The sequence below is a fragment of the Penaeus vannamei genome, chromosome 11 (assembly GCF_042767895.1).
Source record: "Penaeus vannamei isolate JL-2024 chromosome 11, ASM4276789v1, whole genome shotgun sequence".
In the NCBI taxonomy this organism is placed as follows: domain Eukaryota; kingdom Metazoa; phylum Arthropoda; class Malacostraca; order Decapoda; family Penaeidae; genus Penaeus; species Penaeus vannamei.
Window position 1 is genome coordinate 4,527,027 of NC_091559.1, and position 22,500 is coordinate 4,549,526.

General features: G+C 29.1%; 1 protein-coding gene across 1 annotated transcript in view; it reads left to right on the plus strand.

The window, feature by feature from the left end:
• The window catches only part of Ndg (Nidogen), a gene marked incomplete in the record, with an annotated part of 75,274 nt that overhangs the window by 1,137 nt on the left and 51,637 nt on the right, over positions 1-22,500 (plus strand). Inside the window, 3 exon segments of the mRNA XM_070126898.1 lie at positions 3,704-4,160; positions 16,921-17,057; positions 20,742-20,883. Coding sequence (XP_069982999.1) covers positions 3,954-4,160; positions 16,921-17,057; positions 20,742-20,883 — 486 coding nt within the window.

A 22,500-nucleotide genomic window follows, 5' to 3' on the forward strand; every position in this document is an offset into this window, starting at 1 on the left:
CTCTCTCTCTCTCTCTCTCTCTCTCTCTCTCTCTCTCTCTCTCTCTCTCTCTCTCTCTCTCTCTCTCTCCATCCTTCTCTCTCTCTCTCTCTACCTCTCTCCCTTTTTTTTCCGCTTATACATGGACATTACGAGTCAGTGACATTAAATTGTTTTATTAAACATAAGATGATATTAGTATGTATATCTCCCTACATTTGTTTGGAATCATGAAACCTTATGAAGACAGAAGTAAAATATTATTAGCTTCATACAACGAATGTTTTTCTCTTCCTATTTTCCTCCCCCTCTGTCTCTCTCCCACTCTCCGTCTTTATCTGTCTCTGCCACTGCCTCTATCTCTGTTTCCTGTCTCTCTCTCTCTCTCTTTCTCTCACTTTCTCTTTCTCTTTCTCCCTCTCCCTCTCCCTCTCCCTCTCCCTCCCTCTCTCTCTCTCTCTCTCTCTCTCTCTCTCTCTCTCTCTCTCTCCCCCCCCCCCCTCTCCCTGTCCCTGTCCCTGTCCCTCACTCTCTCTCTCTCTCCCTCTCCCTCTCCCTCTCCTCTCTCTCACTCCCTCTCCCTCTCCCTCTCCCCCCCCCCCCCCTCCTCTCTCTCTCTCTCTCTCTCTCTCTCTCTCTCCCTCTCTCTCTCTATATATATATATATATATATATATATATATATATATCCATTACATCATAAGAAAGAGTAGCATATCAACAAAAGTAGAGTATATAAAGAACATTAAATGATTCATTTAGACTTTTGATTTCCACCACTAAAACATTCATGGCAGACACTCTCCCGCCGTCGTGATAATCGTCTCTAGTGCCCGTGAAGTGTTCATACCGCGCTGTACCCACTAGCAAGGTCTATATAAGTACTTATATAGACCTTGCCCACTAGTGCCCGTGAAGTGTTCATACCGCGATGTACCCACTTCAACTGCCCGAAGGATTAATCATACCAGACAGTACTGTGAAGAGGTTTCGTAGGTTCACCAGGGGGGTCTTTGGCCTTTGAAGTTCCTGGGGCCGGATACACACGGTCGCGAAACGGTCCATGCGCGAGGCAAGGAATCCGCTTTACGAGTTGGGAGGCGTGGAGTAAGACAGGGGGGGAAAGTAAGGTCTATGTAAGTACTTATATATGGGGGAAAGTAGCCCCTGTGGGTTACGGCGAATTATAAATGGCATAAATGGCATTTTTTTCAGGAGGCGTGGAGTAAGACAGGGGGGGGAGAAAAGGTCTATATAAGTACTTATATATAGGGGAAAGCAGTCCCTGTGGGTTACGGTGAATTATAAATGGCATAAATGGCATTTTTTTTCAGGAGGCGTGGAGTAAGACAGGGGGGGGGGGGGAGGGGGGGGAAGTAAGGTCTATGTAAGTACTTATATATGGGGGAAAGTAGCCCCTGTAGGTTACGACGAATTATAAATGGCATTTTTTTCAGACTTAGAACAGTTAGTACATCCTTAAAATCTTGTTTTTTGGTCATATTGGTCTTTGCCAATAGGCGTCTATCTCACTCCAGGCTAAGAGCTGTAGCTGGAAACAAGACATTACACTAAAACTAGCGTAAGTACTGCCGTCGCCTCAGGATGTCATGGTTTTACTTATATGTCTTCATTGTTATTACTGGTAATGTCATTATTTTTATTATTATTTACGTAGTTTGTGAATGAGGAGACCTAACGATGATTCATATAAAAAGAGATAACCTTACGTGTACAAACGTGGTTAGGTTTTTAACACTTCAAGTATCATTTGTTAAAGTGGCAGTTGGTATGAAAATCATAGCTTATAATATTCGAGCAAGGTTTTGCTTTCGAGGAGACAATATTTCGTACGTAAAATTCCCTTCCGTTAATGAGACCGTTATTTTTTATTAGGAATATTCTATTATGATTCGGACTGGACTCAGTGTTTACAAACAAGGTTGATTAGCATTTACAGACTTGTGATTGGTCATTATTCCTTAGGAGCCTGAAACAGCTGTTGTGATAGTTCACTGGAGATCCGACGCAAAAAAAAAAAAAAAAAAAAAAAAAAAGAAAAGAATAAATAAATAGAAAATATGTATACGAAGACAGGTCCGAGATAGGGCGCCCTAGACGGTGCGTGACCTAAGGCTCCGCAGGGCAGTTAAGGTCTCGTGTATGTTTAAGGCTTTTGAGCATCCGGCCCCTGGTTGCTTTTTCATCTTTTTTTTTTTTTTTCGTTGTTGCGATTCTTATTTTTTTCTTGTCGATACTCTTCGGTGATAAGATAATTGTTGCTGATCATTTTTTTTTTTTTTTTTGCGTTTGTGATAATCATGGTTTTCGTTTCGTTCTCTGATATATTTAAATAGACTTTGTGACTGGTTTACTGAAGATAAATGTCGTCTTCTTTGAATCGAAGCTTTTCCCAGGAGACCGTAGACACCTCTGAGCATTAAGTTGTCACACTAGCACTTTTTCCGTCATTTTTTGACAATTTTCTGATGTTTTCTCCATTTTTGAGCGAATTGTCGATTTTCCAGTCAGACGATAATGATCGTTTCCGTCTGAAAACCTTTCCGTCAACTTTCCCAGCCAAGCATAGTCAAATCAAGAGCAATATTCGAGAATGTTTGTATTTATGTTAAATAAAATTGTCCAAAAATTGACGGAAAAAGTGCTAGCGTGACACGGCCTTTACAAGTCGGTGTCCAAGCCAGTACAGACACAGAAAATGAACGAGTCAACAACAACAACTTGTCAACAGAAAAGCCGATAGCAATGAATGGGGAAAAGGAGAGATGCCCCGCCGAGAGGACGCCTCTGTAATCAGTTCACTATCAAATCCCTATCAGATTATCACTATCGGGTATTATCTCCCACGAAAGGTGCGTCTCGGATCTACGACGTGTAAGAGACATTCCGCCGCAATCCCTCGCTATTTCGGTTGGCTCGAGCGCTCCCCCCCCCCCCCGGCCATAGTCCGTGGTGAGGAACCTCGTCGGGAAGACAGGTGCCGCTGCTATATATAAGTCGGGGCATAGTTTCGGGAGATAACAGGCAGACAGGAGGAGGAACGGAGGTGAAGTACAACGGCCTCTGATTATCTGGGTTATCTCTAGGGTGTTATCTCTCTTCTTGACCGTTGTGGGACGTCTCCAACCTCGGCTCAGTTCTGCGCAGAGACTAACTAGCGTCGGGGCTTTTGGGAGAAGCATTTTGGGGTAAGTTGGATGTTTTCAGTTGGATCTCTCTTTGGGTTTTGATTTGAGGAGATTTATCGATCGATTACGGTTATCATAAAGTAAGTACATAGAGAAATAAGGATGGATAGATGTTAGTGCAGGTCGCGGGTCATGCTAAGCACTCAGAGTGAAATAAAAATCAAGATTCATTTCTTATTTCCAAATTCGCAACGATGTTTGTCAAAACGGAATATATGATAAACAAGACATAAAACGACAAGCGTAGGAAATGCGAGAAAGTCGAGAAAAGTCAAGGAATAGATATCAAAACATGAGTCGGATAAAGTTGTCAATTTTTTTTTTTTTATCAATTTCTCCTGGGTTTCTTCAGAAATTCTAAAGCATTTCTCAGATGTTTGGCGGCCTGAGGCTAAGGTAAAACTTTTTTTAGCGACTTCTCTCTAACAATCTGTTAGCGTTGAATACCAGAGAGAGAAGTTGTAGAGAAATTCAGCTCCGTGAACGCGCGAAAAAAAAAATGTTTCTCTTTCCAGATCTCCCGAACGTAAAAGATAAACATACAATTCCTTCAAAATGACAATATTAGTGTTATGAGAATAGTGACTAAACTGAAGTGCATAGATAAATTAGTGATCAATGCCCTAGTTCCCTAAATCGCATAGAAAATAAAAAAAGAATAAGCCCGTATCCCTCAAACACACAGAGAGGACCTACCTAAAGAAGAGAAAAACAAAACATACGGTCCTACTGCTTCCCTCCCCTTCTTGCCCACCTGCCGCCGCCATGGGACTCATGGTGAAGGCCTCCTCCCTCCTGACGGTGCTCCTGGCCCTCATAGCGTCCTCGGGAGCTGTTCAAAAGTCCTATTTCTACAAGTTCGGTCAGGACGCGGGGGATAGGAGCCTCCCTCCCTTCGACGACATCTCATCCCCTGAAATCAACCTGAGGGTGCCAATCATCTTCTTTGAACAAGTCTACAATTCTATATTCGTAAGTAGATTATTATTGTTGTTGTTAATATTAGTGCCATCATCATCCTATTATTCCTATTATTGCCTATCATCTTCCTCATTATCATCAATGTCCTCCTCCTCCTCCTTATTATTATTATTATTATATATTTTTAATCTGTAGTAGCAAAAGTAGTAGTCATTATCAATATCATCATTATCATCATAATTATCATTATCATCATTATCATTATCATCAATATCATCATCATTATTATTATTATCATCATCAATATCATCATCAATATCATCATCACCATCACCATCACCATCATCATCATCATCATCATTATCATCACCATCATCGTCATCATTATTATTTTCATCAGTAGTAGTGAAAGTAATAGTCATAATAGTATAATTATATATAAGGTACAGCTATTTTTTTTTTTTTTTTTTGTATATTAATATAAACATATAATGTCCTTTCTGTGGAAATATATTTTTTGTAAACTTTATTATTTTATATACAGTTTCGTAAATTATTTTATGTGAATTATGATATGAATGATAATAATAGATTCGATCACCAGTTAATGCATTATATAGTATTGATAATAGATAGTTGCAGTTACGTCTATGATATCATTATTGTAATTACTTTTATCAACCTACTCCTACTCACTGGTATTATTATTATTACCATTGTATTATTATCATCATTTGTTATCATTAATATTGTTCGTTAGCAGGATAATCTTAAAAGTTATTAACTGATTATTATTATTATTTATTTATTATTTTTTACTTTACGTTTTATTCGTCTATCTATTTTATTCTATATATTTATTTATTTTTTTTACTAGAGGTGTGTCTTAGCCTAACTTAGATGGCATTAAAAGTCAGTTGTAATTGGGTTCCAGGATTTTTTTTTTTATATAATTGCATCAGTTACCCCTTATGGCGTTGGGAATAGGGGTGACTATTATAATTTTGTTTACGTTACCAGTGCACTTTAGAAAGAGGTGATTTCAATGTAATTCTCTAAGTGTGAATGTTTTTATTGCATCAATGACCTTATTGCCTTGGCGGAGGTATGCGCTCTCTGAGTGCTTCTGGTTATCATTATTATTGTGATTATTATTATTATTGTCATTATCATTATTGTCATTGTTATTATTGTAATTATCATTATTGTCATTATTATTATTGTTATTATTATTATTTATCATTATGATTATCATAGTCTTCATCGTTATTGCTATTATTATTATGATTCGTTGATTATCATTATCATTATCATCATACTCAGTATTATTATTATTATGATTGCTATTGTTGCTATCATTATTATTATCATCATTGTTATTATCATTTTCGTTAGCATCATCCTCAAGTTTTTTTCGTTATTACTACTGTTGTTATTTCATTAATATTATTATCTTTGTTGTTATTATTATTAACATTATTGTTATTGTTGTTGTGGTTTCGCTATTATTTTATTATTATCGTTAATATTATGATTATCATGATTATTTTGCTATTGCTATTATTATTATTATCATCACTGTTATTATTACTATTATTATTATTATTATTATTATTATTATTATTATTACTATTATTATTATTATATTATTCGTTATTCTTATTAATATTATCATTATCAATATCATTATTTTTATCATTGTTGTTATTTTCTTGTTATTAATGTTATCATTATTATTGTTGCTAGCATTATTATTATCATTCTTACAATTATTATTAATAGCAGTAGTAGTTTGAGTACTAGCGGTAGTAGCAGCAGCAATGGTAGCAGCAGTAACTGTAATAGTAGTAATGATAGTAGTAGTAGCTGTTATAGTAGTATAGTAATCATTATCATTGATATTCTTATCGCTCTTGATAATTAAAAGACTCATAATTATTCTGATTGCTATTCTGATATCATCTTTATTATTATTATTTTTTTATCATTAATATTATGAATAATGTAATGTAATGTATTGATATAATGATAAAGTTGATGATAATTGCTGTTATTTTCAACTAAACAACCTTTATTATTCATATTGTTATAATAATATTTTAATTTGCATTGCAGTTTTAGTAATTTATAAAATATTTCTTTATTATCATTTAACAAAAAGAAAGAAAACTGATAAAAAAGAAAAAAGAAAAGAAAAAAGAAAGTGTTTTGAATTAGCGATGTGGTTGAATATTGTTTGTAAAATAGTTATTTTTTGTTGTTTTGTCATGTTCTAAATCTTTTTCTTTATTTCTTTCATTAAACGTTTTTTAATCCTTGTTATTGTTATTCACACACACACACACACACACACACACACACACACACACACACACACACACACACATATATATATATATATATATATATATATATATATATATATATATATATATATATATATATATATATATATGTATATATATACATATATATATATGCATATATATATATATATATATATATATATGTATATATATATATATATATATATATATATATATATTATATACATATATGTATATATGTGTGTATATATATGTTTATATATATTATATATATATATATATATATATTATATATATATATATATATATATTATATATATGTATATATATATATAATATATATATATTATATATATATATATATATATATATTATATATATGTATATATATATATAATATATATATATATATATATATATATATATATAATATATATATATATAATGTTATAAACAGTATCATTAATTTCATTTTAATTCCGTAGTGATTTTGAATATGATTATCATTATTGTTATTTTCATTGTCATTATTAGGAATGTAATTGTTTACTACTTTATTATCATTATCACTGTTATCATCATGATGATCATTATCATTATCATTATCATTAGTAGTAGTAGTAGTTGATGTAGTTATTATCATTGTTATTATTATTATCTTCATTATTGATATTATCATAATCATTTTTGTTATTACTATTGTTGCAGTTGTTGCTAATGCTAGTGTTATCAACTTAATCAATCATTATTGTTCTTATTATCATTAACATAATAATTATGACGATAGAAATCATCATTCATATAATAATCATTATCTTTAATACTACCATTATCATACGTTTTGGTACTAGCACTGTTATCCTCATAATTAAATTTACATTATTATCATCATCTTTCATGATTATGATTATGATTATCATTATTACAATTATCATTATCATTATTACAATTATCATTATGATCATTATGATTATGACTAATATTTTCCATTGTTATTTAATTTATTCCACTATTATTCTTATCATTATATATGTTTTTTTTTATTTTCATCATGATTGTCATTGCATTATCTGTATTGTTATTGTTATTGTTTTCTCGTTTTCTGTTGTTACTGTTGCAGTTGTTGTTAACATCATTAATATCATGGTTATTATGCCTATTATACTTAAGACAATAGTATTTGTTCTTGTTACATCAGTTGTCTTTAATATTGTTACTATTATTATTATTATAAACATTATCATCATCACTGCCACCATCACATTTATTGTTATTGTCATAATTATCAATATTATCATCATTGTTATCATTATTATCATTATTATAATGATTATTATTATTATTACTATTACTATTACTATTATTATTATTATTTCATCATCATCATTATTATTATTGATAATATAATATTATCACAATTAGAGCTGTTATTGTTCTTCTTATCATTAGGAACATTAGTGTAATCGTTCTTATTAATAACAGTTGTAATATCGTTAATGTTTTCTTTAGTTTTATTATTATTATTAACATTGTTATGGATTTCATGATTATTATTATTATTATTATTATTATTGTTATTATTGCTATTGTTGTTGCTACTATTATTATTGTAAATATCATTATTCTTATTCTTATTCGTATTATCATTATTATTACTGTTGACTTTTTTTTTCTAATTTCTTAATTATCATCATTTTCTTTTTTCTTGCCATTAACATTTTCATGTTTAATTGTTATCTATATTGCTGCCGTATCACTAATCTTATCAATATTATTAATATAATTTAAATTATTATTGATTATTATTTTTATTGTTATTATTATCAGTTTTGTTATCATTATTCTAATTATCATCATTATCTTCATTATTATAATTATGATTATCATTGTTATCATTATATTATCGTTTTTGTTATGTTATTTTCGTCTGCAGTAGTAGTAGAAATACAAATAGTACTGTTAGTTATTATGTTAATGAGGTTGTATTATTATTGTCATTATATAGGTTTATATTATCATTATCATTAATATTATCATTGTTGTTGTTGTTGTTATTGTTATTATTATTATTATTATTATCATCATGAACATTAATGGCACCACTATCATTACTATCAATATTATTTTTGTTGTTGTTGTTCATAATATCGATAATAACGATATTGATATTATGGTCATCAATATCATCACAATTATTATTACTATTGTTAAAATATATATATATATAATTATTATAATCATTATCTTTAATATCTTTCTTATTGCTATAATAATTTTAAAGATATTTTTATGATCATGATTATTATGAAAATAAAATAAAATATTAAGAATAAGAAGACCATTTTTAATGATGATAATGATACTAATCATATTGATAATGATAATTTTCATTTATCATTATTGCTCTATATTAGTGTCATTGTTTTCATTGTTAATGTTATTAAATGCTACCATCGTTATCGTTATCATTATTATCATTATCAATAGTAATGGCATTTTCATTATTATTGTTATTATTATTATTATTAATATCATATAATTATCATTATTCATGCTATGTGTCTTTTTATACTTTCTATATATCCTTTCATGTTATTCTTATTTGTATTATCAGTATTCCTCCGTACTGTGATTATCGTGATAATTTTAATCTATATCGTATTTTTTATGATTATCATTACTGTTATATTTGGTATTGGCGAAGGTAACATCATTATTCTTATTATTCCACTACTTTTATTTCTTAAGATCCCACACACACACACACGCACATAAACAGACACACACAAACACGCACACACACACACACACACACACACACACACACACACACACACACACACACACACACACACACACACACACACACACACACACACACACACACGCGCGCACACACACATACATACACATAGACACACACACACACACACAAACACGTACACACACGCACACTCACAAATACACACACACACACACACACGCACACACACACACACATACACGCACACACACCTAAAGAGTCAATTCGTAAGCCCTTGTAATCACATACTATTATTATAAATCACTGTTCGTATTACATTCTTCTTATTATCTGTATGATTACTATTATTATCATTGTTGTTGCCATTATGATTATTATTAGTCCTCTATCATTGATATTATTATCTTTATTACCTTTATTATCATTACTATTGCTATCAATATCATTATCATTACCCTTATTATTGCTATCAATATTATTATCATTATCATTATTATTGTCATTATCATCATTACTGACATGCCTATCAGTTTTTTTTATTATTATTACCTTTATTATTGTTATTAGTAATTGTTATTATTATCGGTAGTGTTATCATTAGTAGCTTATCATTTATTATGATCATCGTTGTCATTATCGATATCATGATTTCGTCTTTCTTATCAGATTTTGTTTGGAGTTTCATGGTCAATCTCTTATTATCTTATTATCTTATTATCACATTGTTGACATTGTTAGTTGTCATAACTATTATTGTTTTTGCTGCTGAAATTGCAAACAATTAGCACATATGATTGCCATCAACAACATGGTCATTAATGTTAAAACTTCTCTTTTCTTAATATTCTCATTATTATTTCTTATGAAAATTATTGTTGTTGTCATTTTCATTAGATTGTTTCATAATAATTTTATTTTTATTATTATCATTATCATTATTGCTGTTGTTATTATTGCTGTGGTCGTTATTATCATTATCCTTATTGTTATCATTAATAATATTCTTTTTATTATCATTTCTATTATCGTTTTTAATATCATTACTATTATTGTTATTATTATTATTATTATTATTATTATTATTATTATTATTATTATCATTGTTGCTGTTGTTGGTGATTTTGTTTTTATGATTATTTGCAACATTATTACTATCATTATTATTAATAATGTTTTTACAATTGATATGGTCATAATTATCACTACTGTTATCATTATTTTCATTATCATTATTATTTATTGTTTCTATTAATATCATCAATATTCTTACTCATTATTGTTAATATTATCATTATTATGATTGTTATTATTATCAATGTTATTACTTATCATTTTTTTCAGTGTTATAATTTATCATTAATATTTTAATTTTCTTAGATCATTATTGTTATCATTATTTTTATTGCTATGATTGCTGTTACTTTTGTTATCATCATTAATCTTTTTTATTGTTATTATCATTATTATGATTATCATGAAAATTATCTTTATTATGATTATCATGAAAATTGTCATTATTATGATTATCATAATTACCATATTATGATTATCACCATACTTATCATTATTGATATAATTTTCATCATTATTATTCTTATCGGTATTGCTATTATCTGCGTTTTTATTGCTATTTTAGTTGTTATTATCATTATTATTATTTTGATCTTGTTATTACTATTATTATTATTATCATATATCATATTATATTATTATTATATTATAACAATAATGATAATGATAATAATGATAATGATAACAATAATAATAATGATAATAATAATTATAATTATAATAAGGATGAAAATAATTATAGTAATAACGAAAAAAATATAATGATTATAATCATCATCATCATCATCATCATTATTATCACTATTATCATTATTATTATCATTATTATCATTATTACGTACTACTACTACTACTACTACTACTACCACTAGTAATAATAGCAATTATCAGGATTATTATCATTTTTATTTTCGTTTTTATCCTTATTCTTATTCTTATCATCATTATTATTATCAGCAGCATTACTATTTTTATTATCATAAGTATAATAATAATTATTTTTCTTAGTTGTAGTTTTACCATTATTATTATGAGTATCATTATTATTATAATCTTCCATATCGTCAATATTATTATTATTATTATTATATTATTATTATCATTATTATTATTACAGTTAAAGCCATTATCATCATTATTATCCTCATTATTACTATTTTCATCATTATTTTCACTTTCTATGATCATTATCCTTATTATTATTATTATTATTATTATTATTATTATTATTATTATTATTATCATTGTTATTATCATTACTATGGTTTTGCTGTTGATTATCATCATCATTATTATTACTTTTATTATTATCACCATAGCTATCATTAGAGCTAATATTGATATTATCTCTCTTAATAAGAATCATCATTCTTATTATTATCATTAATGTTGTTGTTGACGTGAATGTTTTTGTTATTGTTATCATAATCATCATCCTTATGTTATCATAATCATTATCTATTTCTTGACTATCATTTCAATTAGCATTACTATTTTCATTGGTTTTGTTGTTATATTATGCTTATCATTAATTATCAATTATCAATAATTATTTATTATTAATTATCAATTCAATTACACACAATATTTCTACGAGTATTTGCATGTTCAGGTTTATGTGATTACCTCCCTTTTCGTTTGTTGGTTCGTTCATTAGAAGGGAACTCTGAGAGGTATGAACATTTTTTTGTTTCTTAGGCAAACTTAAATGCCATTAAATTTTATTCTTATTATTGCTATTGTTATAATTTCTATTACCATCATTATTTTTTTCTTTATTTACTGTTGTTGTTATTATTATTGTTATTATTATTGTTATTATTATTATTATTATTATTGTTATTATTATTATTATTATCATTATTATTATTATTATTATTATTATTATCATTATTATTATTATTATCATTATTGTTATTCTTAATGTTATTATTACCATCATAATTTTTTTATACTTAATGATCATTATTGCTATTATTATTATTATTATTATTATTATTATTATTATTATTATTATTATTATTATTATTATTATTATTATATCATAATAATAACATAATAATAATTATTATTACCATTATTTTTATTACTATTGTAATTGTTATTATGTCTTTTTTATTATTGTAATTATTATTATGATTATTAATGATATTATTTTTACTATCATCATTATAATCATTGTTAGTATCATTGTTAATGCTTTTATTATTACTATTATTACTGCCATTTTCATTATCATTATCTTATTATCTTCGTTACTGTTATAATTGTTTTTGTTATCACTGTTATCACTATCATTATCGTCTTTACTTTTTACGTTGTTCTTTTAATAATTTTAGTGTTATTGGTAATTTACTTTAATGTGATTTATCATAATTGAAATTGCGTTGGTATGATTTGAATACTTTCATGTCTTTTAATTATTCGACGTTTCATAATTGTCATATTATCTATTACTACTTTTTATATCAATATTGCTAATGATATCATATGACGTTTGTTTTATCATAATTTACTATTATTGATTTTCTATAATATGTTGCTGTTATGGACGTGTTATTGTAATTCATTTTCATAACCAATCATATTATTGAATTATTATTACTATTGATATCTAACAATATGATGGACTTATCTATCTTATCAGTACTGTTTCATCATCATTTATATTTATCATTATCATTATATGTATTGTTATTATTCCATGTGCTCTTCTTAATGTTGATATATCCATAATGACAACTGGTTCTACATATATAATTTACCCTGTTATAATCATTATTGATATTGTTGTTTTTATCATATGCAATATATCATAATAATAATGATTTGATAACCATTGTCACTGTACTTATCATTATTTTAGTTGTTGTTTATATTTCTACTATTAAAAGGATAAGTATTATTATAATTGTCATTATTATTAATATATTGATATGATTATTGTTATTAAAGTTATGATTATTATCAATATTTTTTTTCCATTATCATTACTATCATTGTTATTGTTATCATCATCATCATCATTATCATCATCATCATCATCATCATCATCATCATCATCATCATCATCATCATCATCATCATCATCATCATCATCATTATCATCATCATCATCATCATCATCATTATCATTATCATTATCATTATCATTATCATTATCATCATCATCATCATCATTACAATTATTATTACTATTATTTCTATTATTATTAATATTGTTGTTGTTGTTGTCATTATTATTACTGTTGCTATCATTATTATATTTTTTGTTATTATCATTATCACTATCATTATTGCCATCATCGGTATAATAATAATTATTATTATTATTATTATGATCATTTCTATTATTACGATAATAGTAATGATAATGATAATGATTTAATATTACAATTGTTTTTTTTCTTCTTGTTATTATTATCATTATCATTATTATCATTATTACGGTTGTTGTTGTTGCGGTTTCCATTGTTATTATTATTATTATTATAAATTTTCATTATTTTTTATTATCATTCATATTATTGTTGTTATTTTTGTTATTGTTATTATTATCGTTATTATTATTATTATTATTAAAATTATCATTATTATTACTAACATTATCATTATAATTATCATCATAATTATCATTATTTTTATCATTATTTTTAATATTATTGTCAATAGTATTATTATTTTCTATTATCACTATTGTTATCATTATCATTTATATAATTATCATTATAATTTATTATTATTATTATTAATATTATTCTCATCATTATTATTGTTGCTGTTATTATTATTATATCCCTTATTGCTATTATCATTATCATTCTTATTGTTGTTGTCATAATTATTATTGTTATTATTATTATTATTATTTTCGTTATTGTTATTATTGTTATTATTGATATTATCATTATCATTATTATCATTATTATTACCATTATTATCATCATTGTTATTGCTACTAGCACTTAAATTATCATCATCATTACTTTTATCATTATCATCCTTATTGATATTATTATAATTTTTGTTATCATTATTATTATAATTATTATTATTATAATTATTATCATTATTGTCATCATTATTAATCATTATCATAATCATTGATATTGCTATTATCATTGTTGTTGTTACTATCATTATTACCTTTATCATTATTTATATTACTGTACCATTATCATTTTTATTACTGCTATATTTATCCTTAAATCTTTTTATCATTGTTGTCATATGTGTTTTCATCATCACCATCAGAAATTATACATTTTTTATTATGATGATTATTATTACGATTGTGATCATTATCATTATCATTATTGTTTTTATGTTTGTTTGTTTTTGCTGTAGTTATAGTTAGTATTTCTTACCAATATAGGATTTGTTGATCATCATATTGTTAGTGTTACCATTATCAGTTATTTTTTATGATTGTTGTTATCGTGTGTTCTATAAATGTTATTCTATTATTATTATTGTTATTATTAGTCGTATCATTGTTTCCATAATAATTACTATTATTACTATTCTCATTATTATTATTATTATTATTATTATTATTACTATCATTATCATTTTATGATTATTATACTGTTTTCATTACAATTGTTATCAGGATATCTGTCATTATTATTGTTATGTTTCATTTCTATTCTTACTACTAATGTTATCATCATAATTATCATCATTGTTATAATTATCATCATTTATTTTCAAATTATCATTGTTAATATTACTTTATTACTTTGATATTTATATCATCTCTATCGCTAGTGCTACTTTTTATTGATATCATTATTTTTATCCCCAATGATATCATCATTATCATCATCATCTTCATTATCGTCATCATTAATATAATAATAATGAGGTTAATAATAATAATAGTAATAATAATAATAATAATAATAACAATAATGATGATGATAATAATAATGATAATAATAATAATGATAATGATAATAATGATGATAATGATGATAATAATAATAATTATAATGATAATAATAATGATAATAATGATAATTATAATGATAATAATAATGATAATAATGATAATAATAATAATTATAATGATAATAATAATGATAATGATAATCGTAACCGTACCAAGCTTAATGATCAGTAATATCAATTATAAAAATCCATCCCTTGATAAGACCAGTCTCCTTTTTTGTTTGTTTGTTAATTTGTTTTTCTTACATTTCTTTCATTTTGCGTATTCACCTTCTTTTTTTTTTTTTTTTTTTTTTTTTTTAACTTACCAGTCTTATTTTTATTTCTATTTTCTCTTTCAATGAAAATACGTCAATCAGTATATTAATTTTTATTATCCGTTATCATCATCATCATCATCATCATCATCATCATTATCTATTTTTTATCATTCTCGACTATCACCAATTACTCTCATTCCCACCTTCATCTCCCTCTCTCCCTCTCTAATTACCCTCCATTTTTTCTCCTATCCCACACAGGTGAACAGCAATGGCAATACCGATATCCCTTATTATTATTTTATATATTTTATTTTATTTTATCATAATTATTATTATTATTTTTTATTCTCGACCATCACCAATTACTCTCATTCCCATCTTTATCTCCCTCCCTCTCTCTCTAATTATCCTCCATTTTCTCCTATCCTACACAGCTGATATTGATATCCCTTGTTATTATTATTTTTTCTATTTTCTTTTCTATTTCTTAAAAATAATTCTCGACTATCACCAATTGCTCTCCTTCCCACCTTCATCTCCCTCTCTCCCCATCTCTCTCTCTAATTATCCTCCATTTTTCTCCCATCCCACATAGGTGAACAGCAATGCCAATACTGATATCCATTATTTTTGTTTTATTTTATTATAATTATTATTATTATTTTTCATTCTCGACTATCACCAATTACTCTCCTTCCCACCTTCATCTCCCTCTCTCCCCATCTCCCTCTCTCTCTAATTACCTTCCATTTTTCTCCCATCCCCCACAGGTGAACAGCAATGCCAATACTGATATCCCTTATTATTATTATTTTATATATTTTTGATTTTATTATAATTACTATTATTATTTATCATTCTCGACCATCACCAATTACTCTCCTTCCCACCTTCATCTCCCTCCCTCTCTAATTATCCTCCATTTTTTCTCCCATCCCCCACAGGTGAACAGCAATGGCAATATTGATATCCCTTATTATCATTATTTTTCTTTTATTTTATTATAATGATAATAATTATTATTTTTTTTTTTTGACCATCACCAATTACTCTCCTTCCCACCTTCATCTCCATATCTCCCTAATTATCCTCCATTTTCTCCTATCCCACTACGTTTTTTTTTTTTTTTCATAAATAATTATCGACCATCACCAATTACTCTCCCTCCCACCTTCATCTCCCTCTCTCCCCATCTCCCTCTCTCTCTAATTATCCTCCATTTTTTCTCCCATCCCCCACAGGTGAACAGCAATGGCAATATTGATATCCCTTATTATCATTATTTTTCTTTTATTTTATTATAATAATAATTATTATTATTATTATTTTTTTGACCATCACCAATTACTCTCCCTCCCACCTTCATCTCCCTCTCTCCCTATCTCTCTTCTCCCTCTCTAATTATCCTCCATTTTTTCTCCCATCCCCCACAGGTGAACAGCAATGGCTTCGTGTCTTTCTTAACCGAAATCCCTCAGTTCTTCAACATCCAATTTCCTCTTGAATATCCGATGATCGCGCCCCTTTATTCGGATGTCGACGCGCGGGAGGCAGGCAGCATCTGGTACAGGTGAGGTCAAGGTCGTGGGTTGTTTGTGTTTTGTGTTGTGTGGGTGGGTTTGGGTTTTGTGGGTTTGTGTGGGTTTGTGTATAGGTGAGGTCAAGGTCTTGGGTTGTTTGTGCTTGTGTTTGTGGGTGTGTTTGTTTTGTGGGTATGTGTGTTGTGTGGGTTTGTCGGTTATGTGTTGTGTGAGGGTTTGTTTGTTTGTTTGTGTTGTGTGGGTTTGTGTATGTGGGTTTGTGGGTTTGTTTGTGTGTGTTTTGTGTATGTGTGGGTTTGTTTGTTTCTTTGTGTTTTGTGGGTATGTGTGGGTGGGTTTGTGGGTTATGTGTTGTGTGGGTTTGTGTTGTGTGTGTTTGTGTGTGTGTGTTTGTTTGTGTGTGGGTTTGTTTGTTTGTGGGTTTGTGTGTTTGTTTGTGTTTTTTTTATGTGTGTTTGTGTATGTGTGTTTGTGTTTGTGTTTGTTTGTTTATGTGTTTGTTTGTTTATGTATTTCTTTGTTTATGTGTGTGTTTGTTTGTGCGTGTGTTTATTTGTGTGTTTGTGTTTTTGTGCATGTGTAGGTTTGTTTGTATGTGTGTTTGTTTCATTCTGTGTGTTTGTGTGCGTGCGTTTGTTTGTGTGCATGTTCTTGTTTGTTTATGTGATGTGTGTTTGTTTGTTTGTGTGTATGTTTAATTGCTTGTATTCGTGCGTGTTTGTTTGTTTGTTTGTTTGTGTATATGCGTGTGAATTTGTGTACACTCTTTACATTTTTAAAATCTTCTCTTTACGTATTTTTTCCAGTATACTTATTGTATTATATTATCTTCAGATATATACAAGAATGATAGATTATGTGTCTGTTAGATCTACCAAATGTCTTGGTATAAAGAATTAATATTGGTGTTGCTGTCCTATAGACATATTCTGTTTTGTTTTTTATTGTGGATATTTCGTTTTAATATATGAATTTACGTAACTGTGCAAATAAAATAATATGTAATAAGCTGAATATGTTGACTAATGCCTGAATGAGTGGTTTTAAGTTCAAGTTTAAGAGAAAAGGAATATCTTCTCTGTTGGTGCTTATTTTAGCATATATTATTCTTCGTTTCTTGTTCTTTATGTATCCACATCAATCAGTGTGTATCGGATTATTTTCCTCCCTTTAAAGTATCTATTTTACGGTTCATTATGAATAGGAATTTAGGTATAGTTCTACCATTCATACTTCCCTATAATTTACATCAAGAAAAAAAAATCTAAAAAAAAATCTTTTAATGATTAAAGTCACCATTCTTTTCTACCATTCATCTCAGATCTTACATTTGATATCTTTTTTATCTACGAATGGATTATTTCAAGTCATCCTACCCACTCACACTATCTGATGTCTTATATCAGGGACTTGTCATACATTCTGTGACTGCTTATTACGTAAAAGGAAGGTAGATTCGTGTAAACAGCACATATTTTGAAAAGAAGACAGGAGTAAAGGGGTTCAATTTACTTTTTGGTTTGAGATCATTGTATTTTGTCACGATTATGTTTTTTTTTTTTTTTAATACAGACACATATTTCAAAAATAACACGCCAGTATATATATTCAAAATATTCTTTCTTTTGTTTTGTCACAGTTCTATATTTTGACACTAACGCAAAACGCAGTAACATGTACACAAATACAAAAAACATACGAAAAACAAACAAACAAAGAACAAACAAGCAAAAAACACACAAAAAAACATCCAAACAAAGAATTGAAATAGAATCGCCATTTATTTATTATTATTATTTTCTTAGTGTTTTTTCCCCTTGATGCATAGCATTCTCATACATTTCAAAAGTATATCTCCCAGTTTCAACAGAGGCACATAAAAGTGAATAATCTATAATTATAGATTATTATAGATATAATAAATATATTATAATTATATTATAATAGATATATAATAGATATAATAGATATAAGAGATATTATAATAGATATACCACATTTCTTCACAACCTTTTAGTCCTCAAAACCCATCACCCACAACCATAATAAACCAAAACAACCATATTAAAACTCAAAACCAAACACCCATAACCATTTATGACATTCCTCTCCCACCCCCCCAAAATACCCACCAAAACTTCCACTAACTTAAAAACTTCCACCAACTTAAAAACTTCCACCAACTTAAAAACTTCCACTATCTTATAAACTTCCACTAACTTAAAAACTTTCACTAACTTAAAAACTTCCACTAACTTAAAAACTTCCACTAACTTAAAAACTTCCAGCAACTTAAAAACTTCCAACTTAAAAACTTAACCCAACTAACTTAAAAACTTCCACTAACTTAAAAACTTCCACCAACTTAAAAACTTCCACTAACTTAAAAACTTCCACCAACTTAAAAACTTCCACCAACTAAAAAAACTTCCACCAACTTAAAAACTTCCACTAACTTAAAAACTTCCACTAACTAAAAAACTTCCACCAACTTAAAAACTTCCGCCAACTTAAAAACTTCCGCCAACTTAAAAACTTCCACTAACTTAAAAACTTCCACTAACTAAAAAACTTCCACTGACTTAAAAAACTTCCACCAACTTAAAAACTTCCACCAACTAAAAAAACTTCCACCAACTTAAAAAACTTCCACTAACTTAAAAACTTCCACTAACTAAAAAACTTCCACTGACTTAAAAAACTTCCACCAACTTAAAAACTTCCACCAACTTAAAAACTTCCACCAACTTAAAAACTTCCACCAACTTAAAAACTTCCACCAACTTAAAAACTTCCACTAACTTAAAAACTTCCACCAACTTAAAAACTTCCACCAACTTAAAAACTTCCAACTAAAAAACTTCCACTAACTTAAAAACTTCCACTAACTTAAAAACTTCCACCAACTTAAAAACTTCCACCAACTTAAAAACTTCCACTAACTTAAAAACTTCCACCAACTTAAAAAACTTCCACCAACTTAAAAAACTTCCACCAACTTAAAAACTTTCACCGACTTAAAACCTTAAACTTAAAAACTTCCACCAACTTCTTTCTCCAACTTAAAAACTTCCACCAACTTCTTTCTCCAACTTAAAAACTTCCACTAACTTAAAAACTTCCACCAACTTAAAAAACTTCCACCAACTTCAAAACTTCCACCAACTTAAAAACTTCCACCAACTTCTTTCTCCAACTTAAAAACTTCGACCAACTTCTTTCTCCAACTTAAAAACTTAGACCAACTTCTTTCTCCAACTTAAAAAACTTTCAACCAACTTCTTTCTCCAACTTAAAAACTTCCACCAACTTAAAAACTTCCACCAACTTAAAAAACTTCCACCAACTTAAAAACTTCCACCAACTTCTTTCTCCAACTTCAAAACTTCCACCAACTTCTTTCTCCAACTTAAAAACTTCCACCAACTTAAAAACTTCCACCAACTTCTTTCTCCAACTTAAAAACTTCCACCAACTTAAAAACTTCCACCAACTTCTTTCTCCAACTTAAAAACTTCCACCAACTTCTTTCTCCAACTTAAAAACTTCCACCAACTTAAAAAACTTCCACCAACTTCTTTCTCCAACTTAAAAAACTTCCACCAACTTAAAAACTTCCACCAACTTAAAAAACTTCCACCAACTTAAAAACTTCCACCAACTTCTTTCTCCAACTTAAAAACTTCGACCAACTTCTCTCTCCAACTTCGCAGAGAAACCTCCGATCCGTCGACGGTGTCTCGGGCCAGCCGGGAACTTCGTCAGCAGTTCGCCAGCGCCGAAAGCTTCTCTCCCTCGGGCGTCTTCATCGTGACCTGGGACGGGGTCGGACCCTACAGCCAGCGGAAGGACAGGGTGAGGGAGTGTGGTCGAGAGGCTGCTCTATCTCGCGTTTTCGCACGATCTCTCTCTCTTTCTCTTTTTGTGTGTGTCTGTTCTGCTCCGATTTTGCCCTTTTTCTCTTTTTTTTTTTTTTTGAACTCGTATTTTTCAATTTTTTACTGTCCCTTCTCTCTTTCTCTTTCCGTTCCCTATTTTTTATGTGTGTCTGTTCTGCTCCGATTTTGCCCTTTTTCTCATTTCTGTGAACTCGTATTTTTCATTTTTTTTCTGTCCCTTCTCTCTTTCTCTTTCCCTATTTTTTCCTTGTTTATTCTTCTCCAATTTTGCCCTTTTTCTCATTTCGTTGATTTTTTTTTTCAAGCGATCCGACTTTCTCTCCCTTCTCTCTTTCTCTTTTTTTTTTTTTTTTTCATTTCTTTGAACTAGTATTTTTTTTCAAGCGATCCGACTTTCTCTCCCTTCTCTCTTTCTCTTTTTTTCTCATTTCTTTGAACTCGTATTTTTTCAAGCGATCCGATTTTCTCTCCCTTCTCTCTTTCTCTTTCAGTATGGCTTCCGTTCCCTATTTTTTATGTCTATTCTTCTCCAATTTTGCCCTTTTCTCATTTCTTTTTTCAAGCGATCCGAAAAAAGGATGTTATACACGCACGCACACAGACACATATATATGTATATAGACATTATATATATATACATATGTATACATACATGCATATATACATATGTATACATACATGCATATATACATACAAGTATATATACATATATGAAAATGTATATATATATATATATATATATATATATATATATATATATATATATATATATATATATATATATATATATATATATATATATATATATATATATATGTGTGTGTGTGTGTGTGTGTGTGTGTGTGTGTGTACAAGCAGACACAAACACACACACATGTATTTGCGTGCGTTCATGTACGCGACGGTACCTTTCTGTCTCTCCGCCTGTGTTTATGTACATCCCTGCATTTACTGCACTTATACACCAACACAAATCCACCCACTCATCCACCCACACTCAACCACATCCACCCATACATCCACCCATACACCCACCCACATCCACTCATACATCTACCCACATCCACCCATACATCCACCCACATCCACCCCGCCCCCTCAACCACCCACATCCACCCACATCCACCCACACCCACCCACATCCACCCATACATCCACCCACATCCACCCATACATCCACCCCGCCCCCCTCAACCACCCATACATCCACCCATACACCCACCCACATCCACCCATACATCCACCCACATCCACCCATACATCCACCCACATCCACCCCGCCCCCCTCAACCGCACGCAGTCTCACGCACTTGACTTATTAGGCAATGCGTCGACCTCAATCCAATCTCCTTTTCTTCAGCTACTTGACTCTATTCGGATTCCTTATCTGATAAGAAAGGAAGAGTAAACAAGCCGACCTAATTAGACCAACAGACAGGCTTGACACACAGACAGGGTGACACACAGACGGGCTGACACACAGACAGGGTGACACACAGACAGGCTGACACACAGACAGGCTTGACACACAGACAGGGTGACACACAGACAGGCTTGACACACAGACAGGCTG